Source organism: Branchiostoma lanceolatum, chromosome 3 (assembly GCF_035083965.1).
Source record: "Branchiostoma lanceolatum isolate klBraLanc5 chromosome 3, klBraLanc5.hap2, whole genome shotgun sequence".
Lineage (NCBI taxonomy): Eukaryota > Metazoa > Chordata > Leptocardii > Amphioxiformes > Branchiostomatidae > Branchiostoma > Branchiostoma lanceolatum.
In genome coordinates this window covers 12,587,980-12,612,180 of record NC_089724.1, presented here as the reverse complement: position 1 = coordinate 12,612,180, position 24,201 = coordinate 12,587,980, and the positions used below count along the sequence as shown (strand labels likewise).

The 24,201-nt window shown below is 42.0% G+C and overlaps 2 protein-coding genes across 3 annotated transcripts in view; one reads left to right on the top strand and one right to left on the bottom strand.

Moving 5' to 3' along the window:
- The first annotated feature begins 134 nt into the window (after positions 1-134).
- Positions 135-6,924, top strand: LOC136430348 (RING finger protein 141-like). Of its 2 annotated transcripts, none has more exons than XM_066420875.1 (7): positions 135-334; positions 1,535-1,839; positions 2,426-2,544; positions 3,396-3,504; positions 4,686-4,879; positions 5,161-5,274; positions 5,597-6,924. In XM_066420875.1, exons 2-7 carry the CDS (start codon positions 1,660-1,662, stop codon positions 5,748-5,750), a joined length of 870 nt encoding a protein of 289 aa, XP_066276972.1. In that variant the 5' UTR covers positions 135-334; positions 1,535-1,659; the 3' UTR covers positions 5,751-6,924. The 2 variants fall into 2 exon arrangements, with proteins under 2 accessions (XP_066276972.1, XP_066276971.1); XM_066420874.1 differs by having other exon boundaries at positions 135-349.
- A 944-nt stretch (positions 6,925-7,868) lies between these two features.
- The window catches only part of LOC136429392 (mucin-5B-like), a 31,363-nt gene continuing 15,030 nt past the window's right edge, over positions 7,869-24,201 (bottom strand). Inside the window, exons 31-66 of the mRNA XM_066419225.1 lie at positions 23,735-23,984; positions 23,456-23,499; positions 23,203-23,334; positions 22,952-23,078; positions 22,591-22,729; positions 22,136-22,332; positions 21,556-21,787; positions 21,221-21,343; positions 20,849-21,005; positions 20,283-20,428; positions 19,702-19,962; positions 19,398-19,527; positions 18,867-18,968; positions 18,261-18,418; positions 17,828-17,926; positions 17,340-17,526; positions 16,979-17,140; positions 16,512-16,698; positions 16,277-16,373; positions 15,941-16,118; positions 15,357-15,583; positions 15,043-15,232; positions 14,701-14,858; positions 14,119-14,296; positions 13,780-13,953; positions 13,229-13,470; positions 12,374-12,601; positions 11,787-12,020; positions 11,428-11,655; positions 11,094-11,324; positions 10,515-10,742; positions 9,875-10,108; positions 9,201-9,434; positions 8,870-9,062; positions 8,536-8,658; positions 7,869-8,224 (exon numbers count right to left, since the gene is read on the bottom strand). Of these exons, the coding sequence (XP_066275322.1) occupies positions 8,064-8,224; positions 8,536-8,658; positions 8,870-9,062; positions 9,201-9,434; positions 9,875-10,108; positions 10,515-10,742; positions 11,094-11,324; positions 11,428-11,655; positions 11,787-12,020; positions 12,374-12,601; positions 13,229-13,470; positions 13,780-13,953; positions 14,119-14,296; positions 14,701-14,858; positions 15,043-15,232; positions 15,357-15,583; positions 15,941-16,118; positions 16,277-16,373; positions 16,512-16,698; positions 16,979-17,140; positions 17,340-17,526; positions 17,828-17,926; positions 18,261-18,418; positions 18,867-18,968; positions 19,398-19,527; positions 19,702-19,962; positions 20,283-20,428; positions 20,849-21,005; positions 21,221-21,343; positions 21,556-21,787; positions 22,136-22,332; positions 22,591-22,729; positions 22,952-23,078; positions 23,203-23,334; positions 23,456-23,499; positions 23,735-23,984 (6,371 nt within the window). The 3' untranslated portion in view covers positions 7,869-8,063. The remainder of the gene's footprint in view (positions 8,225-8,535; positions 8,659-8,869; positions 9,063-9,200; positions 9,435-9,874; positions 10,109-10,514; positions 10,743-11,093; positions 11,325-11,427; positions 11,656-11,786; positions 12,021-12,373; positions 12,602-13,228; positions 13,471-13,779; positions 13,954-14,118; positions 14,297-14,700; positions 14,859-15,042; positions 15,233-15,356; positions 15,584-15,940; positions 16,119-16,276; positions 16,374-16,511; positions 16,699-16,978; positions 17,141-17,339; positions 17,527-17,827; positions 17,927-18,260; positions 18,419-18,866; positions 18,969-19,397; positions 19,528-19,701; positions 19,963-20,282; positions 20,429-20,848; positions 21,006-21,220; positions 21,344-21,555; positions 21,788-22,135; positions 22,333-22,590; positions 22,730-22,951; positions 23,079-23,202; positions 23,335-23,455; positions 23,500-23,734; positions 23,985-24,201) is intronic.

The following is a 24,201-nucleotide window of genomic DNA, read 5'->3' as shown; positions in this document are numbered from 1 at the left end:
TCAACAAGGACATTATATATCAAATGTACAGTACTTGATTTGAATAACATAGACATATTTCGCGCCAGAAATTTAAATCAGTGATAAGGTCTGATGACGTTGTTGTGTAGTATGACGTTCCCGGTTTATGATGACGTATACACAGAGAAGGTCAGAGGTTAACATACACGTAGCTGCCCGGGACCGTCATACCTGTTGTTTTCCCAGCTGATCGGTCATTTTCATGTCGTTGTAACATCTGGGGACTGTCTACAAGATCAAGATGCAACTGGCAGGAACATAGATCACACACGATCACGACGACGTCATGGGTTAGAAAGCTGGTTGTGTTTCGGTACGCGCACGTCAGGTAAGGTTTACACAAAGAGCAAACCTGCACTGGTGACAAAGAAAAACATACTCAGGTTAGGTCACGTAGCTTACGTAGAACATAGCTGTACACAAAAACAAACAAGGTGAATATACAACATTCATCCACGACCTTCAAAAATTAATGGGAAGTATCATTCGGACGATAGAAAGGTGGGGAAAATATAATTTGCTAGGTGTAAATTTGTTCACAGGTGTTCCGGTAATAAAATATCACCAAGATTTTTATTTGATGATAAAGGCATAACAGTTAGGTGTATTGCAGGACAGTTGTCGACATTTGTTTGAATGCACAAAATACGTATGTAGCTGTGATACGATACAGCTGAAGGTCAGGAGCGATGTTCCAGGTGAATGTCACCTGGTGTTGGCATGGTGGGCCCATTTGCATTTAATGTACCTAAAGCCAGTAGTAAAGGTACTGTAACGGTTAAATGCAGAAATGTGGCGGGGATTTAATTTCGCAGTAGGGAGAAAATGGAGTGTTTGTGGTGGTTTTGAGTTCATGTTTGAAACATTTGTGATAGCGCTACAGTCACACAATGGAACGGCTTTTTGCGGTAATGAGTTCACTGCGAAAAACGCAAACGTAAAACCACCATGAACATTTCTGCATTTACAGTATATAGGTACGCACCCATGCAGGTATCCAACTTATACCAGGTATACATTAGGCAGGCTTTTAGCTAGGATTTATAGACAAGGGGTCCAAAAATTGGGGGGGGGGGGTGATGCTGTGATGTGGGGGTTAGGTGTGTTCTAGTCTTATTGTACTTTTACCTGACCATTTTAAGCACTAAAAACTACTGGTTCCTTCTCTGTCTCCCGATGGGCTCTATGGATTAACAATTTCCTGGTAGCTTTGCATGTCAATCAGTTTCCATGCTGTCCCAGGGTCTGGTAGGACTAAAAAAAGCAACAGTAACACTGTAACACAGTCACATGTGTATGTAATTACCAGGGAAACAGGGGGTCCCCTGTGCACCCAGCTGAAAAAGAGGGAGTCCAATTTCCTTGTTATGTTAGTATCATGCGTCCAAATGACGCATGGACCCATGCCTAGCTAAAAGCCTGACATTAGGTATACCAGGTATGCCGGTGTTATGTTGTATGATGTATCCACTCACTGAAAGCCTTGTTTCTGCTGCTTCTGTCATTGTCACAGCCTCAGCCTGTGATATCTGATGACAGATCTGCAGACACTGCTGCCCACATGTCCTGGTCGGTTCCACTGTAGCACAAGTTGAGGACCTGCGGAGCTGCATAGTAGGCGGTGCAGAGACAGAGGCTATGGGACAGGACCAGTCCCAGGAACACTACTTCTATGACGATTCGGATGAGATGTGGCACGAGGGTGAAGAAGAGGAGCGGTCTCCCGAACACGAGCTGGAGTCCGTCTCCAGCACCCAGTCCCAGGAGGGGGATGCAGGCGTGTACCTGCAGAGTTACCTGCAGAGTAAATTACGGCAGGTAGGTACAATAGTTTGGTCCATCTGCCGTAGAATCAGTAATTACTACAGACATGTATCAGGTCAACCGACTGTAAGGTTTTTGGACCATTGCACACTGGGGCATGCCCCTACTCTTTTTTGATAGGTGTGGTGGGTTCTTTAACGTGTGTGGGGTATGACTGTCCCCAAACATGGGACCTCCATTTAATGTCCTATTCGAGGGACGTCCCTAACCTAGGCTGAGGTACTCATTTACACCTGAGGGAAGTGAGGAAGGTCGTGCTAAGTACCTTTCCCAGGGGCACAAGATCCGAGACATGGTAGGGACCACTTGGTTCAGAGTCGACCGCTCTGCCTTTGCGCAACACGACCCCACACCTGCAAGGTTGGGTTTCCTGTATTGGAAGGATGATAGAAACAGTATTGTACAAACTGATCAGATAAGACCTCTCACCTATATCTTAGACAAATGTTCAAATGCCAATCAAGCCTTTGTTAATGGGTCCCAAACAATCGCAGGAGCTAGAATAGGATGGCATTGATGGATAACAAGTTAGTGAAATGTGGCCACAGATCCCCAAAGTCCTGTTTCTCCCCTGCCACAGGGTTCTGATATGGTGCTTGCAGTTCAGGGCCGGCTGCAGAAGCATGCAGCTATCTTGAGGAAGATTGCAGTGCTGGATTACAAGGACCTACAGGACGCTGTGAAGGAGCTCAATGAAGTGTAGGAACAGATTCTTCACTTTGCTCAGTGTGCATGACAACATATCAAGAAGAGTCACTGGAATCTTACAATTGCAATAAAGGAACTGAATATATGGCTGTGAAATTGTCTGCTTTTCAATATGTCACTGGTCTACACACCCTATGGTGTACATTATTTTCCCATTGATGTAAACTAATGCTGGAAACAGCTATTTGGTTTTTACCGTACATACAATGTACATGCAATTTTTACAATTATTTCAAAGAATTCATTAGAAGATTTTTAAAAAGCAGGCTTGAACATGTTTCCTATTCTACCAAACCTGGCAGAAAAGCTGTTAAAAATGAAAGCCCAACAACTGGCTGGCATGCAGCTTATGTTAATCTCCAAGCAGATCTATCGATGGCAAGGCAGTATCAAAAGGGCCAACCAGTATGAAAAGCCACCGGAGGCTGCCTTGTCACCAATAGATCTGCTTGGAGATTAGTCTAGCTATGTGACTGAGTAAACATTTTTCTTGGGAGGTGCTGGTGATAGGTTAGCTACATGGCTGTTGAGGGCCTCTGGACTGCCCTCTAATACTGTACTTATATAGCCTCCTTTGTAGACTTCTTGGAGTGCCGGCATTTATTTTTGGGGAGCGCTAATTTTCAATTTTCAACATGGGCTAAGGTTCTCTAATGCCAGCAGAGGCATGTTGAAAATCGCGAATCAATGCACCCCAAAAAAAAAAAAACACTGTCACTCCAAGAAGTCTGCAAAGGGGGCTAGTATAGGTCACATCATGTTTTTTGTTCTCTACTAGTCTATGTCCATGTAGAATAGATAGTTCACATCTGTACCTTGACAGGAAGTGTTCTTTTTTTCAGAACCAAGACGTTCAGCGAGGTGCAGGGTAAACACCTGGTCTTCACAATAAAGAAGGGCACAGATGAAGGAGCACTTTGGAAGGCAACTGTCAGAATAAGATGTTTGAAGGTAAAGTTAACATTTCTCAGAAAGATTATTGAGTTTACTTAAAGGCAGGCTAAACTTAATTTTGTGAAGCATACTGCAGTATGTTAAATATACCACTAAGACCAGTTCTGACTTCTTTTACATGAGTCCATCATAGATAAGCGTTTTTACAATATTTGAAATTTGCGGTGTGGTGATGTAATACTGGCGATGTCCAAAGACCTTTGACCTTTGTGACGTCAGATTCCGAGTTGGCCACACCTGCACCATAGGAATTGCTCCAGACGCCATTCCTCCGATTCGGAATCTGACGTCACAAAGGTCAAAGGGCTTTGGACATCGCCAGTATTACATCACCACACCGCGAATATCAAATGTTGTAAAAACGCTAATCTATGATGGACTAGTGTAAAAGAAGTCAGAACTGGTCTTAGTGGTATATTTAACACACTGCAGTATGCTTTACGAAATTAAGTTTAGCCTGCCTTTAATGGAGTCAGTTCTCGGTGGTTTTATGTCCACGGTAGTTTTATAGTTTTATTTTCACAGTTTTCGCAGTGGCAAACTCAAAACGACGACGAAAATTCTTGTTCTGTCTTCTGCCCACCTATCCCTTGTGTAAACTCTAAATGTACGTACTTTGTAGAGTATTATGATGTGTTAGAGGCACCTCTTGTGTTGAAGATACTCGAATACTAACAAGGCACAATGGAATTCAGACCCAATTCATCAAGAATTTCAATTCAGTTCAAAGCCTTAATTCATTCCTTAGGTATGTAAGGTTAGATCAGTGACATTTGATCACTCCGGGACTGCCGAAAGCGACTGTTCTGTCTGTCAGTAGCATCCTACTGAGTCGCCTTTAAGTGGTTTACGACTGGCTGTCCGTAAAAACACCAGTGTTTCCATTACAGTATGTGACTTAAGTGCTATCACGAACTCAAAACCACAGCGAACACTCCATTTTCTCCTTACCGCAAAATTGAATCACTGCGAACTGCATTTACAGTAATTGGTCGACCATAGTTGGACAGGTGCAAAATTTGTTATGCAAACCACTATGACAAAATCCACCTGCTGATGTGTAAGGTTCAACTCATAATCAGGACAAAAGTCAGTGATTTTCTTCCTTTCTTTAAGTGTAATGACCTTAGTGTACTATAAATGAAGATGGCGCTAACCTCCCTCCTTCCCTCCGCTAGATTGACTCTGTTTGCGGAAGAATAGAATCCACGCGGCTGCTGAACCTGAGACAGTTCATCGCCGTGTACAACACAGTTCTCCAGCAGGCCGAGGCTGCCGTAGGGAAGCAGGGGAAGGAGCCGAGTACGGGCGGGGATGGGACAGGGGAGGAGGACACTCCAGCTGAGTTCCAGGCCTCCATCATCTTTACAGGGTAGGTTTGTATGTGATACCTGTCCTCAACAGTTAATGAGAGCCAAAATGAAATTTCTTGTTCCATGGATATTTTTCTGCCAGTAAAGTATCAAATTATCAATTACAGTGGAAGCCACTTATTTGTATTACTTGTTATAATTGTATAATACGGGAAATTGTACAGAACACCAAAACACCAAACCATTTGTTGTATTGTGAAAACAATGAATATTTGTATAGTCAAAGAACATGTCCCTCTCCTTAGGATTTAAAATGTGTTGATGTTGCCCACTTTTCCAGACTGCAGTCTATGCAGGAAGAAGATGACAACGAATGTTGTATATGTATGGACAGGAGGTCGGAGGTCATCTTGCCCTGTACACACAGTTTCTGTCAGGAGTGCATCGACAAATGGTATGTACACTTCTGTAGTTGTCTCTTTGCAGTACTTTCTTGGCTCTTGTGGTTGTTGCACAGTTTTGAGAACTGCAAAATGTCACGGTATCAAGGTTTGTTGATACAGACTTCAAGTTGCTCACACAAGATTCTGTTCTTAGACTCAGTTGCATGCATGGATACTAATTAGAACAGAACTGTGATGTTGCAACAAAACAGATTTCCTTTCAAGTACATAAGATTTTCAGCATTTTCATCTCAAATGCTCAGGCAGCTCATCTTGCCAATTGCACTGTTTTGCGTTCGTACTACAGTAGTTGGTGTCTGTCTGTTTCTGCAGGAATGTCATACATAACACATGCCCCAACTGTCGCGGGCGGAATGACCCCAAGGACTCCTGGGTAATGCCAGACATGCCGGACAGTCAGGAAATCAGAGACTATCTGATGGGTGTGACTGAGGGCAACGGGAATGGGAGTCAGAAACTGAAGTGAAATATGAATATCTGGCATGCGATGATACTTGCATATTTCACTTCAAGGATATCAGTCAACTGTCAGTGCATTTAAAGTTGCAAGTTTCTGTTTAACGAAGAAGCTGTTTTTTGTGATATATACCTTCACAAAGGGATATGCTTGGGTCCATAGCAAGTGGCAAAAGCAAGACCTTTCACTTCAGTACATGTGAATTCCCACATCTGTGGTGGGTCATGTGCGTGATGATAAACTTGAGTAGGTGGAGGTCTGAGGTCATGGATGTCCATCCATGCTGGTCATCACTCGTCTCATATCTTTCAAATTCATTTTATCTTACCTTTGTTGTTTTCAAATGTATATTATGCAACTATACGAGTCAATCCTAGAGTTTACTGAAGCTCAGGGTTTGTAGACCAACTCTGCAAACTTATTATTTGGTGTACATATGTATGGATAGTCAACCTGTTTAGTTGAAGTAAGGGGTTACCGGTAGTGTTTGTGTTTACCTCCAAGGAATTATGTATGATATTGTGTATAAACAAAAGCTGGGCAAGATGTTTGTTTCAAAATACTGGTGGTGAGGTGATAATGCTCATTTTTCCTTTTTAATGTGAGAAAGACAGCATGCATACATTATGCCTTTTAACACAGTCTGATAGGTTTGACATGTCGCCTCAAGTCTATGCACCGCATTTAATCCAAAACATTGGTGACAAAATTAAGAATTGTAGCAAAAAATTGTCAAACTTTGACAATGTAAGACAACAAAAATGTGTTAGGATGTGATTGTAAGTGAACAGAACCTGAGCTGACAGACACATAGATATTTGCAGTCAGGTGTTAAGATATGGAGTGATAAATGGCAGAAATGCAGAAAATATGGAACATGGGCCTGAAATAGCAATAGCATCCATGCACTACAGTAACTGTACATTATACAACCTTACATTTTGCCTGTGATAGTCCGTACTGACTGCTATAGCAGTAACAAGGACCCGTATGTTGTGTGTAAAGTATTGTTTGACTGATATTAATTGTACCAATACATAGAGAGCAATATCACATTCTTGTCTGAAATATGGGCAAAATTTTCTTGTGCTATGATGCACTGTTCTGAGTCTTCTGACAATGCTATACATTTTGAAATGTGGCACAAGACAAAACATACAATGAAAATAGAAGATAAACAGAATTGTTTGTTGTTAGCTCTTCGATCCTGACAAGAACAAGGATTTAAAACTTGCCATGCTGGTAAACAATCAATGATAAGTTCGAAAACAACAGTAATTTTTTTAGTATGTTACCCGTCAAATTCCAACAAAATCCACGAACCATTAAACATCACGATCCATTTGGGTATCTTAACGTTGCATAGACAGAAATAAAACGTGTACATAGAAAGTGCCACTACGTGACACAGGTTTATAACACAATGTAGAAAAAGCTGCTTGATCTTTTTGAAGCTAACAGGCCAACATGCAGAAGTGAATGCAATACAGCACCTAAACGATCTGGAGTTTTCAACATATTTTGAGCCCTTGAAGTTTATTTATTTATTCATTTATTCAGATTTACCGCATTTGTGGAAGGATTGACATAACAGGTGAACTATCACCTTTTCAAGATGTCAACTCAGACCAGACTGTAAGGTTTGGACCATCGCACACCGGGGCATGCCCCTACTCTTTTTCGAAAAGCGTGGTGGGTTCTTTTACGTGCGTGGGGTGTGGCTCTCCCCAAACACGGGACCTCCATTTAACGTCCTATCCGAGGGACGTCCCTAACCCTAGATGAGCTAGGTACTCATTTACACCTGAGTGAAGTGAGGAAAGTCGTGTTAAGTGCCTTTCCCAAGGGCACAACGTCGGGGTGCATGTTCAGACATGTCTGGGGGCAGGCCAGATTCGTACTCGGGTCCCCTTGTTTGACAGGTGGATGTTCTATCCATTACGCCACACGACGCCACAAGTTCTCTTAATGATTTCCATTTGTGATTTGAATGAGCTCTTTACAAAAATTGTTACACAAATAACTACAACAGTTATCTACTGTGTTAGTCACAATGGAGGACTACAGAAAAGTGTGAAGGTGAATAGCCTACAAAACATCCCTTTGAAAATCTGCTACCAGCTGGAACACATTCAACAATATTTATTCATTTTTATTCAAAAGTGCAGAGTCAACACTCTTACTGCATGGAATAGTTTTCTCAAACTTCTTACAACACCAATAGTGTAAAACTTTTTTCATGATTGGCTTATTTCACAGGTTCTTGATAAAGGTAGGTATACTGCATTGTGCAATGCTGATCTAGGAACCCTATATGCAGGCTTAAGCAGAAGGCTTTGCCTCCTGACACGTGTCACAGTAACAGGCGTCTATCCTGCGATAGTTGTAGGTAGTTGAGGTGCCATCAGGACACTGCATGGGGACAGACACATCCGTCCAGGCCTTGTCTTGGCAGCATGTGCACTCATGGTTCATGTCATGTGCTTTTAAGAGAAAAAATGTGCATATTACAAATTTAATCCAACTTAAACAGGTTTCGAGCAAGAATGATTAAAGTAATGACTTGTTTGAGCGTGTAATCCAAACGACTTTGGGCTGGTACCTAATACCCCTTACTCTCTACACAGCTGCAGTATGAGTAGATCTGATTTCTGATCCTCCATCATGTTATGACTGTGAGGGCTGTACCATGATATGCTCAGATTCTTTTACTTCATCAACTTGAATGTCATTCCCTAGGAGACCAAAAGATACATTTCTAGCCAATTTCTGTGTATGAACAGCTGTCGCTCACCTTGGTACGTTACACTGGACCTGCACCTTCCCTCGCACCATGTGGTGTTGACAGTGCCAACACTGGTGCACTCATCAATCTCCAGGGTCTCCTCTTTGGTAAATACTTTACAGCTTTCCCTACCTGTCAACAGGCAAAACCAACCATGTTACAAAAAGGTGGTAGGTAAGTAAGTAAGTAAAGGTGAGAAAAGTACATTTGAAGGGGATCTTGCAAACTTTTGTCAGCACCTAAACTTTGTTTGGTTTTATCTTATAATCTGTAATTTGTAGTCTAATGCATTTGTGTCTTTTTCAACCAAGATGAAGAGAACAAGTTGATGTTTCCTACTTACAGTTGGTATCATCATACATTGTGCAGCATCCGTCTGTGGTATTGACTTCCTTCAGCAGCTCCAAGGGGCAGTTTCTTGGGGGGATGAGTGAGGGACATGGCCGGGCCATGCACTGTTCCACTGGCTGCCCGTTCATCATGGCACATGAGCAGGTTCTGCAGTGGTCATTCCGATCAGTCCACTCTGTACCAACCTGTGGTCAGGACAAGAAAGGAATGTAATTCTGTAGAACCTGCGAAATCAATAAGCTTTAGTGAAATTTGAAAAAAAAGATGATGGAAAGTACAATGTAAACAAAGAGAGTGAAACCATGGGCAATACATGTACATACTGGGTATGTGATGTTGAGTTGCACACAGACAGGGTCTCTAGTGCAGTTGACATGCTCGCATCCACACTCGTCCACATGGACAGTCTTGCTGTAGCCAATAGAACAGGTGGTCTGCAGGTCAGGGCACAGGCTCGTCCTGTTCAGACAGTCGATGTGATGAAAGCCAGTTGTTGTGTCTATCTGTACTGTGCAACGGCACAGCAGACATGGGCCGTCATTCCAGCTGGAACCAACCTATGCATAAACATCCCAAACCTTATTGACACTCATACAGTGGCAGTTTTAAGTTGCAGCTGCTACTGTGTATTTGGTTTGAAAATGACAAAAAAATGCAATGGTTTACTGTAATATCCCAACTCTGATGTTTCAAATTGTCTTCATAAACCATAAAACAGAAATGATACAATGTATAGCATTGATAGATTTAACCCCAAGATCATGCTTTGTTTTTCCCTCCCCTTACTTTGGTAGCCTTTTAGCACCAATCATCTTCAGTTACAGCATTATGTAGCAAAGAAAATGTTATATGTTTAATACACAAGAGGAGCCAAGTTGAATATCTTCGACAGAGCTCAATGGTGACATCCTTTAGTCTAATGGCTGGAAACGGCTGATGCCCTTGGTGCTGAAAGTTGTGACAAGAGCTTTCCATTGGACAGTACAATTGCACATACCTGATGAACAGTGTCCTGGTACACACAGACAGGTTCCTGTGTACAGTTGACATGTTCACAACCACACTGGTCCAACAGGACAGTCTTAGTGTAGCCAATAGGACAGGACTTCTCCACAGCAAGGCACAAGGTTGAGAGGTCCACACACTCCACCCAGTAGAACCCAGTCGCTATGTCATGTTCTTCTGTACAGTCACATCGCTCACAGGGACCCTCATTCCAGGTGGATCCAATCTAACAAGAAAATGGGCATTATGATTTAGACTGAAAACTTCAACATCTCTTGTGTAGCTGAAAAAAGGTATGGTAATCCCATAGCCTGCTTTTAGGCCATGGGGGCAGTGGGTTATCATCCACTGTGTCTAGGGCATGGTATTGGAAGGTAGAGCCTTTCCCTCTACTTTCACCCCCTTTAACTTCCCCAACCAAAGTCAGGTACCCATTTTTACACCTGGGTGGAGTGAGGTAGGTTGTGTTAAGTGCCTTTTAAGGGCCTTTAAGTTAAGGGCCCAACACTGGTCGCATGTCGGGATTGTAACCTAGGACCTCTTGGTTCAAACACCCTAACCATAAAGTGTAGCTGTATAACTTTATTGGAAGAATTTGTTAATCAAGTCAGTGAAATGATGTGTGACTTTACCTGATGTTCTGTGTTGTGATGCACGCAGACCCGGTTACGAGTGCAGTTCACAAGGCTGCAGCCACATTCATCCTTCGTGATGGTAATACTGTGGCCAACAGGACAGCTTTCCTCCACATAGGGACAGCTGCGTGGCACACAATGTGCCTGGTAGAACTGTGTGGTCTGGTCAAGGTTGCTTGTGCACTGGCACTGCTCACAGGCTCCTTCATTCCAGGATGATCCAATCTGCAGTAGGAAGACAAATCAAAATGTCAAAATCTATAGGGCTGCTCTGTGGAAAGGAGTCATCTATCTTCTATTCAAAATCTTCCAGATTAACTCTTTTACGTCCCCCAGAATCCTGACTTATTCAACTTGATTAGAAGCTGGCCCTCAGACATGCAGATCATATGGTCAACATAGACACCGTGTTCAGATGTTGAACCTAATGAAACTCACACAAGAACACTATAAAATGACAAATCCAATTTAGGAAGAAAGAATATCAGATTATGGTCTTACTACTCAAATGTCTTCCATCTATCAAATAGTTTGATTGACTATGCTATGCAAGCTACCATCAAGGTTTTACTTTACCTGATATGCAGCCCCCAGATGTACACAGACTGGTTCCTGGGTACAGTTGACAAGCTCACAGCCGCATTCATCAATGGAAATGACTTTACTATATCCAACAGAACAGGTGTTGGGTGGAGGGCATTCTGTTCGACGTTTTGAGCGCCGCACTACATGAAAGCCACTGGTCTGGTTCACATCCGGGGTGCATTCACACTGAGCACATGGTTCCTCACTCCACACTGTCCCAACCTGAGTTTAAGAACAAAAATATTCGTCCACAGCTTATCATGAGAAAAATCTACAGGAAACTGTACGTCAAACTGAGGTACATGTATATGGCACATGTACTTACCCCAACCTCCATGTTCTGATACAGGCACACATCCTTACGTGTGCAGTTCCCATGGCCACAGCCACACTCATCCTTCCTGATGGTCAGGTCATAACCAACAGGACAGGTCATGTCCACAGCAGGGCACTGCCTGGGCTCACAGCTTATGACACGGAAGTTGGTGACCAGATCCAACTCAGATGAGCAAACACACTCCAAACAGGCACCTTCAGTCCATGCTGATCCAATCTGTGGAACAGAAGGATTTCTATTCAAATGAAGCACTAATCAATAAAGTCTTTAGTTTAATTGGAGCACATTTGATTGGGCTAGTTAGTAATATCAGGGCGGAATGGAAAAGAAATAGATTGAAAGCCTACTTGATAAGTAATATTTCCATGCACACAGACAGGCTCCTGTGTACAGTTGACATGTTCACAACCACACTGGTCCAACAGGATAGTCGTAGTGTAGCCAATAGGACAGGACTTCTCCACAGCAGGGCACAAGGATGACAGGTCCACACACTCCACCAGGTGAAAACCAGTTCCAAGGTCTACTGTGTTTTCACAGGTACACTGTTTACACTGGCCCTCATTCCATGTGGACCCAACCTAAAAGGGTGAGACACACATGCACATTTAGAATTAACCAAATATTCTAAACTCCACAGCATCTTTTTTTCTTTTTCACAACCATTGTACCAGTCTGGAGCATGTTTTTAACAAGAAATATTACCTTGGTTTTCTATGACATCTCCTTGCAAATCAAATGCCTTTGTTGCTAATGTTAACAGCACAATTTTGTCTGCCTTCACAATTTTTAGTTCTATTTCACAACAAGCAATTTAGATAATTTGAATTGTTCTGCTGTCAGCAGATAAAACGTTTCCAATGCACAGAACACATTTATATCACACAGTTGGTTTTGAATGACATGAAGACATAAAAGATGTCGACCATCTCACCTGGTGTTCTATGTTGAGGTGCACACAGACTTGTTTCTGGGTACAGTTGACCTGTGTGCAGCCACACCGGTCAGCACTGTTGGTCAGTGTGTACCCCACAGGGCAGGCCTCCTCCACATGAGGGCAGTCCTTCCTGCGACAGCTAACAGTGCGGAACTGTGTGTCCTGGTCGATGTCCTCCGTACAGTCACATGTCTCACACATGCCTTCACTCCAGGAGTTGCCCACCTGATAGGAGCAACCACAGAATCTTACATGTTCTGTATGATTTTAACAACAGCTGTTGCTTAAATCAACCTCCATTAACATTAATCCGCCACGTCACATAAATCTGCCACTCTGAACAGTGGGTTTTAGAAATCTCTTTATACTGGGGGACGTTGGGTTGGAGATCTGTTTGGACGTATCTTTTCAGGGTTGCAGAATTATGTACCCTAGTGGAATTATGTTAGTAGATGTTAGATTCAACCTTAATAGCACGTCTAAACTATATCTGCAAGATGAAGATGATCCCCAAAGATCCCACAGTTCTGAAGAAGGGCACAGGACTTGATTAAACATTGTTGCCAGAAATTTGTCCCAAATTCACAACATTCAGAAATTATGGCCTGTCTAGTATGGCAGCAAGTATTCCAGACAGCAATTATTTCTGCTTTGCTAACTGTATAGTTTTTTTAGATTCTCAAGGGCTGTTAAGCCTGTTGCACACAACTCACTAGAAACTGGAACGCCATGAATCATAAACTACCATTATTGCATTTATGGAAATTTAGGCAAGCAGTTTTCAACCTGCCTTTCCAAATAACATCTTATAGAAATATGATGCACCGGTGGGGTAAATTGTTCTGTACTTACCTGGAAGGTCAGGTTGTTGTGGACACAGACATCCATCTGTGAGCACTGGACTTCACGGCAGCAGGAGTTCTCTATTATTGTTGTCGTGAAGCCGGTGGTGCACTGCTGCTGAGGTGGGCACGTTTTATTCTGGTGGGTCAGCTGGTTGTGCCCGGCGCAGCAGACCAGCTGACAGCTGTTACCATAGGGAGTCCAGCACTCACCCAGTCTACGTGGCATATTGTACTCATCCACACAGCCATCTGTCAAACAACAGAGACATGTAAGCAATGTATACCTCTGTGTCTAAGAATAGACTTTTGTCTAGTCTACTATTGATATTTGGCATGACTTCCTTCACACAAACAAGATGGAATACATTATATCCATTGATACTAAAAACATAATTTCATACTTGGTCTAAATTCTTTGCTATGTTCTTCACCCACGTTTAGTTCAAACACAGCTACAGTTTGATCATATGATCACATCAAGTGTAAACATTCATTCACTCATGTGTAGCATTAAAACAAAATCATAACTATTCATCAATAACAGTGGACAAAACTTACAGCACGTGTCAGGGGTCACACATATTCCAGTCTGTGAATGGAGCACCAGGCCATCCTCACAGAAACAGCCTTCAGTTGGAGCAGTGCAGTCAGCCTGCCCAGCATTGTCCTTGTTCTCACAGGTCTGCTCACAGCTGCAGGCTTTGTACACCTCACCACTGCCACAGCTAACAGCTGCATATACATAGGTTAGAGCTAAGATTTCAGGTACATGAAGAAACAGCTATCCATGGTACTAAAATGCATGATGTTATTACTTTGATAAAAGGACACATTCATTAATCTAAAAAATCTGATGAGGTTTTGTGATATAAACATAGTCTGGAAATCCTGACTTACAGCAATTGTTGGCCTTGCCCCTCCAGTCCAGACAGACCCCTAACCGCAAGCATTCCGAGGCATAGGCTGACAGGGCGCTACATTCAGTGGCACAGTGCTGCCTGTCATACAGGCACGCCTCATGGTAGGTCTCAACAGGCACAAGGGTGTGGCAGGCTGAAAATGGGCCGACTGGATCCTGTCAAGCAACAACAGCATCAGACATTGTTCTACAGCATTCAGTTACTAGTACCTCATGGTGGGGCAAATTTTTTTGCAGTCGAACTTATCAGTACTTAGGCCACATCATAGAAAGTCAAAAGATGGCATACATTTCTGTGTCATGTAACTGTGAAACAACAATATGATTTTAATAATGAAATTGTCATTTTCAACACAAATTGACATTTCATACTTTTCCAGGCCTCCCACTCTGCTGTCTTCCACTTCCCCATATAGTTTGTGACAAAAGACACCGATGGTGAAAGCATGTATGAAAGGTTTGATTGCAAGGCATCAGATTTGTTATTACCAGTACATCAAGACCAGTTCATGTATATAGTATCACATGTGGGCCATGATGAGAAGATTATAAATCCTTACCTGTAACACTTGACAGACACTATCATCACATTTGTGGCATGGTGGGTTGGCACACTCGGGCTTACCACATGATGACTCCACTGAGCCTGTGTTGGGGACTTTCCACTGGTGCAGGCACTCACAATCAGTGCATTCATTCTTCTGGTTATCACATCGACCTTTGAAACATGGAAAACTCATGATCAGTGATGGTAAATTATCATGTGAACCACAGTAACTCTCCATTTGGAATACATGGTGGTCTGGAAGGTACTGGTGCACCATACAAGATGTGTTGATTATGCAGTGACAAGTTTCCACATTCACAGCATCTTTCCAAATTTACAATAACAAGTCACTCACCACATAGCCCTTCTGTACGATTCCCGAACAACTTGGGAGGCACAATGATGAAGAACTGACTGCTTAGCCAATCATAAGTCACTGTGACCTCCAGAGATGGGATGTGCAGTACCAGTTCAAACCCCTTGGTGGCTACCGTCATTCCCTCATAGGTGATGGGTAGCCTCCATTCTGATCCATTGATATGTACCTACACAAGAAGTGTTATATGAGTTGAGTTTTATGTGACAAAAAAAAACATCATGAGAATTTGGAACTGTATCATGTAGGTTTGTATCATAATCTTGCGAGATCTTGTGAGAAAGTTTCATCACCTTCTGTTTTGGCCTGAGAGAGACCTCGTGGCCCTTGTACTTGACAATGACAGTATTGGTGCAGGTTGTTGTTCCAGCAGGAGGGTCACATTTCCCATTCTCACCAACTATCTCAAACTCCTGGGTTCCCACAGGCCGAGCAAGTATAAACTGGCCATCCCCTTGGAACATGAAGTACTGCCCATCAAAGTTGAGGTAATGTGGGTCCCCATAGCCCCGACAGATACCTGAGAAAATGTATGGAATGAATTGTATAGTGAATGCTTGCTTGCAGTGTCCCCAAGAGGGTAATTACAGGTGATTGTGAGTTATTGGTTCAAACATCAGCAATATGGAACAACCTAGTATACTATCAACAAACAGACAATGTAGTATACTACCAAATACAATCTTGTTCACCAAGAGCAATATGTGATGTCCTCTTGACAGGGTACATACTATTAGGCTATTTAGAATCCTGTAACAATGAAGTTCTCATTGTTAAACCTTCTTACCTTAGAATGATACTGTACAAAACTTATGGTCAAAATTATTATAAATTATGGTCATTATTATCTCAAACATGAATGCAACCAGAGACTTACATCCACAAGTGTATTGGGGACAGCAGTCTCCAATATTGGCAGGTGGGAGGCCATTCAAGCATGTCGGTACCTGCACCTCAGGACATGTCAGGGTGTTCTCCATGGAGATGTGCCCACAGTTACAGCTGTAGAGTGTGCGCTTGCAGTGGTCCTCTGCATCATACCACATCTCTCCATTCTAGAAAAGAGGAATTGGCAAAGGGATCTACAAAAATCTTCATCAAAAATGTTTTAAAAGACTTGCATGAGATGCACACGTAGTTCCTGCTAATATGTATTCCAAGCAATCTCTAAAAGGCTTTATTTTCTTAAACTGAGCAGTGCTTTATTACTTACCTTCCTTGGCTGTCCAGAGTTGTCCACACATGACTTGTTTTGTGGAGATTCACAGCAGTAGACACGCACAGCATAGTCATAGCATGTGCCTGGACCCCTGAGTCAAAATAAATAGCCAATTTCGTATTGAATACAGATTGTTACAAACTAGCCTGAACTTCTATGTTTCCTAACAGTGTACTTCTAAGTCACTTTTGTGCACGGATGGTGATGGAGGTACATAACAGGTTCTAACCAGATGCTGGGGATGTTGCTGGACAGACAGTGCAGCCCAGTATTGACATCACATTCCACGCTTTTCTGTTTTGCTAAGTTGAAGGGGGTGTCAGGTGCCCTGCTGTTCCGACATTGGATGTCCTGTGGCTGGGAGCAGAACTCAAAACCAGCTGCACGCAGGTGCTCGTAGGTCTCGTCATCATCAGCTGGAGACACAGAGCGGAAAGGGACATGTTGATATCAAAGACAACACAGCAATTTGAGCAAGGTGTAAGGATTTCAGCTCTGTTACCAAATCAATGAAAGACATTCAAACCAAGTTAAAATAATCCAGCTGCTTTTTCAGGTAGTGGTAAACATTACAGCGATTGAATCTACCACACAGACAGCATTTTGTCCAGAAACTTAAAAAATGAATCTTCCTTTTTGTAACATGTATCTTCTTCAGAATAACTATCATAGCAAGTAGACAAAATGAAACCTTACGTGGGCTTTTTGATGGTGCATCTGAGTTCATCCATGGGCTCCAGGCTGGCTGGCAGACTGGCTCCTCCTGGCAACCACAAGTCATGACATCACAGCCACACTCATCTTGAGTTATAGTGGCTACAGTGTTCGGGGGGCAAGTCTTTGAAGTACTTGGGCACACTGCAAGAGGAAAAAAAATAATCATGAACATATAAGCTGTTCCTTCTATCTTATATATCACTGACCCCAAATTGTGACTATTTGATCAAATACAGGGAAGGTCTTAGCTTTAGAAGTCACAGTGTGATGATGATTATTGACAGATTTAGAAAAAGATTCGACTAAGATGATAAATGACAAAACATATCAGCTACCATACCAGGTTGTGATATGATACAGCACCCGTCTGCTGTTGGCACCTCCCTGATACGGTCAGCTGGACAGCTGGGAGGCAGATGGTGTTCTGCACATGGCATTCTGGGGCAGAACGCAAAGACTCCTGCATCACTGCTGCTGCAGGTGCACACGTGGCAGGAGTCCGTGGGAAGTGTCCATGTCGAGTTGATCTGAAAGATTTTAAACACACATTTAACCTGGCAAATAACACAGTACAGACATGGACATCAAGAGAAAACAGGTGCGTATGGGCCAATCATGACTACCAGAGATTTTCTGCACTAGGTGATGAAGACAACCTCTGGCCTTTTTACGCAATGATTGTTTGAACTAATTCCATGTCTTATGTACATTTTGTAATTTGTCAACCAGGTCCTTCATTGATGATGTTAAGTTTATGAATATAGAAAGAGATACCTTCAATCAGAATATAAGGATACTGCAGTACATGTAGATAGGGATTATACTTACTGGATGGCTGGTAACCTCTCCATTCAAATTTGTTTCACAGCAAGATGTGGCAATACACTGACCACAGCACTGGTCCTGAGCCTTGTGGTACTCATGGCACTGTAGAAAAGTAAAACAGTTCAACAGACCATCATCTAAGTCTACAAACCTTAAATCTCCACAAAATGATTTAAATGGGCAGGGGTAACAGTTGTAATTATAGTTTAGACTTCTGAATAAGTTGATCCTTTAATAAATCAAAGTTTTCTCATATTGGATCAAAAGTTAAAAGTTATATGATCACGTTGCCTACCAACAAAATGATCTTTTATGCTATTGACATATTTCAATGAAGACTTTTGAATCTGAACAATAATGACCCCATGGCATAAGTCTGCCGCAGATTGAGCACTGTGAATGTGTTGAAGCCATGAGCATGTGGTGTTTTACTTACAGGGGGGCAGGTGTGAGGTTTGTCTGGGCAACACTCAGGATCACAACCACACCTCCAGTCACGCTGGCATGTCTGGGATGTCTGTATCATCTCGGGCTGCTCACACAGCTGGCATGTGGGGAGGGGGGTGCTGCAGCCATCCCTACTGTAGTCACAGTCTGGCAGAGTGCAACGACATTATAGTCAACACAACTTTGTAATCAGTGAGAACATACCTGTGCCCTGTCATTAATGATTACATTTTAAGATATTGAAAATATCTAAATTCCTTTCAATTGTCCTTTTACCTAAGGCTTTCATAGTAAAGAGGCCCCAAAAATACAGTATTACTATGCATAAAACATGTTCACACAATACTCTTTTTTGGATACAATCCTCAGTATGGCTGTGTGAACAATATGTATCCTAACAAGTATCTTATAGTGTTCCCAAGCTGTTTGTTGCCACCAGCTGTATGATCCACCTTAAAAGTCAACTTGTCCTTACAGACTTTTGCTCTGAGACTTCAAAGTGTTCCTTTATAAAATCCTGGGTCCAGTCAAACAGATACATACTTAGTCACAATATCTCAGACAGTAAAATAACACTAGATTGAATTTTTCTTACCACAGACAACATGTTTCTCAGGAGTACATGTGCACTTCTGGCATGGGGTCTTCTCCCACTCTTCCCCCACCTGTCGTACATGTCCCTGGCTATCTTCACACTCTGTGAAATAATATAACAATCATCATATAACAATATAACAATATAACAATATATCAATATAACAATATGATGATATAAAACATGTCTCCTTAGATTAGGAAACATTTTCATATCATATTCATTCTAAATATTCATGGCAAAACAGCAAAAGCTCCCTAGATCTATCTATTAGCTCTCCTTAACTTAGTTCACAGCCAAATATTTCTGTTTCAAGCTTTGACATGACTCGGCCAAACTTGCTGCTGATGTTGTAGACATTAAAGCCCATGCAACAATATAAAGATGAAAGACGTTGTGTAGTGTGTACTTTAGAATATATATAAAACACAGATGCAATGGAATATAATCTAAAATGCCCAAATAGGCAAGTCAAAGACAGTCAAGGCAACATTAGTTAGTTTTTTTTCAGTGAAAGCTGTGACAGCATACCTGGTTTCCTGAAACTACCCTTGCAATTTTCTAGCATTTCACAGCTGACAGCATAGTTGTCTGTGATCGGATCCACCTCTGCTGTACACTCACACTTCTTACACTTCCCCTCCATCCATGTGTCCTTTAGCTGTCAACAGTAGTGTTTAAAGTTTTAGAGCCAGTAATCGTACCCGAGATATTGCACGGAGAACACACAAAATTCTATATCTGATTCAGCTCCACAAATCAACATCACCTACAGTAAATGAACTTAACATGTGGCTGAATATGCCCAAATGTCCACAATGGAAAGTTAACTCACATTGTAGTTGGTGTCGTTATGGAGACAGTAGCGACAGCTGACATGTTCACATCCACACTCATCTATAGATCTCACAGCCTGCCCTGGTGGACACAAGGTTACCGCAGGACACGTCGGACAGACGCAGTCAGCGTAGCGACAGCCGTACTCGTCCACAGGAGCTGTCTTGTTACAGCACGGACCACAGGTCTTGTCCACAATGGGGTGAGCAGGGCACTGGTCTGGGGTGATACATCTTCCAGCGTGGAGAACTGTTCCATTCTGAAGTAACACACAGAGGAAAGAGCATTTTTATTTCAATTAACACTTACAAGAACTATGCCTTGAACATATATTTCTACACACATTCAAGTGCAACAGGCAGGCAATACTGGAAAAGCCCAGTTTTGAAGAAATGAAAAGAATAGAAAAAATAAGGGTCACTAACATTTCATTTATTCTTTAACTATCATTGGAACACATGTCAGAGTAACAAAATTTAAGATAAACACCTGACATAACGAACAGCAAAGTTAAGTCACCTTAAGATGATAACATGACAATGAAATGGTGAATCAGATGTATACATGTACATGCATTACCTTGCACTTTGGATGGCAACCTTCCAGACATGGCATGTTACAGTCGGTGGGGTGGCAGTCTTCACAAGTGGCAGGACAGGCAGTACCACATGGGTCATAGTGCCACTCACACTCATCCTCCTGATTAAAGTCCTCACACTGAGTAGCTGCAGACCACAAATTACACATGTTACAGGAGCACACACTGGTAAAGCACATTGTCAGTAACGTCCAATGTGGTAATGACCCGTCAGCTTTTAACCACCTTGCAGTTGTAGTGTACTCTGTTATTTGTGAAATGTATCATTGACAGATGAATCCTATTGTCAAAAAAAAGTTTTATCTAAGATACATGCATTGCAGGCAAGAGACACCAACTGCTTATCATTCAAGGCCTTCTCCTCATACAAAACATTGATGCTAATCAAATTTCCTACATTTACACCTCAATCAAGTAGAAACAAGATTAAGTAAAAAGATAATTATTGCTAATATCATATAATATTAGCGGCCATAGGTGAAGAGAAAATTAAACTATCATGGTATTATAATATTGCATCATACATCCCTCAAATCAAGTTACTTACGGCAAAATTCATGTGTCCTCCACCGAACATGGACTCCCTGGAGATTGCACATGTCTCCATATGCAGCCACAGCAGTGCAGAGACAGTGGCAGTCCCCACCCCCATCACAGGCACAGGAGTCAGACACGCACGCATCATAGAAGGGCTGGGGATCAATCTGCACAGCAGGCAACGAAACAATTCTAATGTTATATGGCTACAAAGCTACTTATCTTACTAACATGTACACGTGAGGATGTGAGGACTGTCCAGATAACCAAACTTGACAAAATATATACTGTACATAGCAAGCCTGAAATTCTGATAACAGTATGTTTAAGTTACTACAACTTGACTTTCTAATACATTATACATGTGTACGACAAACCACACCTTGTGATGACAAGCTGCAAACACGTCATCCAGCAGTACTCTACATTCTTTCCTGGCCCACACCTCACGAGGCTTGTTCTCCTCACATGGACCGGGGGCAGTCTGTGCCATGTCTGGGCAAGTCTGCAACACACGGAAATTTCCTAAATTGTTTGATAACTCACAATTGCACATAAACCATAGCCAACGAAATTATGAAAATACAAGTCACCATTGGAAATGCTTTTTCACAAAGTTTTATCAGCTTAAAATCAGCATATTTTATATCAATTTTACTTTTATATCAGGTTTACTTTGAAAAAGCAGTATACACATTAGCTTGTTTCAAAACTTACCGTGGAAGTCTTCCAACTGTTTGCAAACAGGTGCACAGATGACTCTGCAACGTTCTCCCGTGTTGTGAAGTCGTTGTTTTGGTTCTGGTCATAGTTGCCACAGAGACCGCAGACCCTCCTCTGTTGTTCTGGTGGCAGTCGAATGTAAAGTCGAGTTCCACTGTCCCACATAACTTGCAAATCAGTCTCCATGTGAAGAACACTGAAGGCGCCAACTGTTTGTACTCTGAAACTGTACATGCGAAGAGAAAATGTGGCATTTTCTTAATCTTATGAAGATAATCATTTCATTGTCAGCATATAAGAAGTAATAAGAAACAAATTGAAAGACTTAAAAACAATCTTAAAGTAAATGTACATGTCACCTCAAAACAGGTTTGCCTGCTTTTCCAGTCCTCATTCCATACATGCTGCATTTGTATGTGCAGTCCAATACTTTCAAATATTGAAAACATGCTTACCTAAGTTTGCCAAATGTATCAATGGTTCACTTTTTTTAACTTTGTACATTATTCAACAAAATCTCCTCAGTACAGTCCTGGAATCTCAATTACAATATAGCTGAGATGGGGAACCTTACCTGTCAGATATGTAAGGTAGAGATGACACCACAGCTGAATCTATGGTTAGAGGCTTGTTTGGTGTCATTTTGATCTCTGTACCAGACTCCAATCTTATTGTGATGGCCAGACCACAGGTGGAGGGGCCACTGCCAGAGGCACAGGGGAGCATCTCCACATGTACGCTGAATGTGCCCTGTCTGTCATTACAGTGGTCCTGTACAAGACAGTCACAGGACTTGTTGAAGGACAAGTGAGATGTGTGCAAACTCTCCATAAAGATATGATGTACATTACAAAGGCAACAATGCTTCTATGGAGTCATGTAAAGTGAACACTATATTACCAAAAAGCATGCAACTAATCTCAAATGACTTCACAGCAAAAATGAATTCATTGTAATCCACTGAAATTTTCTCATCCATTCAAAGAAGTTTAAAATCTGCATAAAAAAGTGTACTAGAGACTATATCACCTGAGCAATGACATGGTTACATTCATCCTGGAACTGGTAGCGTCTGCCATCAAACGTGAGGAAGTGGCCCCCTCCATATGCGGCACATGTTGCCATACAGCGACGATCTGTACAGGTCCAGGACCCATGGCTGCAGGTGCTGTCAGAAAATCAAATATTCACAGATCTTAACCAATTAATCCAGTTTATTTTACGTTGCCAGGGAAACAGAAGGCTTCAAGCTAAGTATGGCTAATTGAAGCAAGGAATACAGTGCATACAATCATTATTTTGAGACTATTCTTATACATTGTATAGTATCATACTAAAACAACATAATATAAACATCTTAACAAATCTATGCCTGGACAAGTATCCCTACCAGGTATTACAGTCCACAGAGATGGATGCTCCAGGCTGGTACTCCTGTCCACTGTACCAGCACGGGCAGTCCTGCAGCGGTACACACTTGTCCTGGTACCTCAGCAGGCCTGGGCCACACACACAGCCTGGACAAGCAGGGACAGAAGTCACTACAACATACTGGTAACAGTCGATCAAGATTCAAACAATTGAGTTTTAGAAATGTTTGGATAATTATACCGTACAATTTTTGTATCTTAAGCTTCTTACCTGAAACGCAGGTGTTGTCTAACAGGCAGTCCATCCCAGGATTGCTGCAGGAAGCTTCACATGCCAGCCCAAACTCACCATATCCAGCATTGGCACAGTCAAAGTACACAGTCTCATTGACGCATTCCTTCTCTGAATATGAGGAATGACATATACAGGATTTGTACGGTTTTGATAACAACAGTAGTATTTCTCAATCAAGTCATCAAAACAGCAAGTGAAAGTAGAAGGTAAGAATTAATGCTGAACATACCAGGTGGTCGTTCTTCACAAGACATCACACCATTTTCACAGGAGCTATTCAGAAATAAAAACAGTGATGAGATCTTCAAGCAGCATGGCATGACTTACTGGTAGAATTTCTAATTTGTTTGAGTGACTTAGCCATTCTAATTACAAACTCTCATGGAAAAGGAACAATAACCATCAATATTTTGTAAACACTCTGATTTGTTTTAAAGCGAAATGTCTGAGTGTGCATTGATCAAACAACAGTTAAAAGATCCAATGTTTCCAGACAATGTTTCCTCACCATCTGGAATATGTATCAGCAAACTCCACTGTAGTTTGTGCTTCGTAAACCTCTCCCAGGTGGAAGCAGGGGCACTCACTGGCTAGCACACAGGACCCATCCTCTGACTGGTACAGTCCTGATGGACAGTTACAGCCGGCCACACAGTCCTCTGTACAGCTTGAGATGGATCCGGACAGGTGGCGACAGCTTCCTGTACAGCTGGAGCCACATTCCTGCCAAACCTGGCCATTTTGGGGACATTCCACAGCTGTAACAATACAAATGAAGATATGAAGAATACATGGATGTATGAGGCATCTTCTGTCATGTTTATATCTTGCAATGTACACAGATGCATGTACAAAGTGTGAGTCGATTCATTGGTACAAGCTCTGTTACTGCAGCAAATTGATTGACAAAAATATATGATGATGAGAACTTGAAATATTCTAATTCAAGTTTCTTGGAGGAAGCAAAATTTTCTA

Bases quoted from the DNA above. Each gene is read 5' to 3' on its own strand.
- LOC136430348 (XM_066420875.1), top strand. From the start codon at position 1,660: ATGGGACAGGACCAGTCCCAGGAACACTACTTCTATGACGATTCGGAT. The intron at 4,880-5,160 runs GTAGGTTTGTAT...CCACTTTTCCAG, and splicing joins GCCTCCATCATCTTTACAGG to ACTGCAGTCTATGCAGGAAG. The intron at 5,275-5,596 runs GTATGTACACTT...CTGTTTCTGCAG, and splicing joins CAGGAGTGCATCGACAAATG to GAATGTCATACATAACACAT.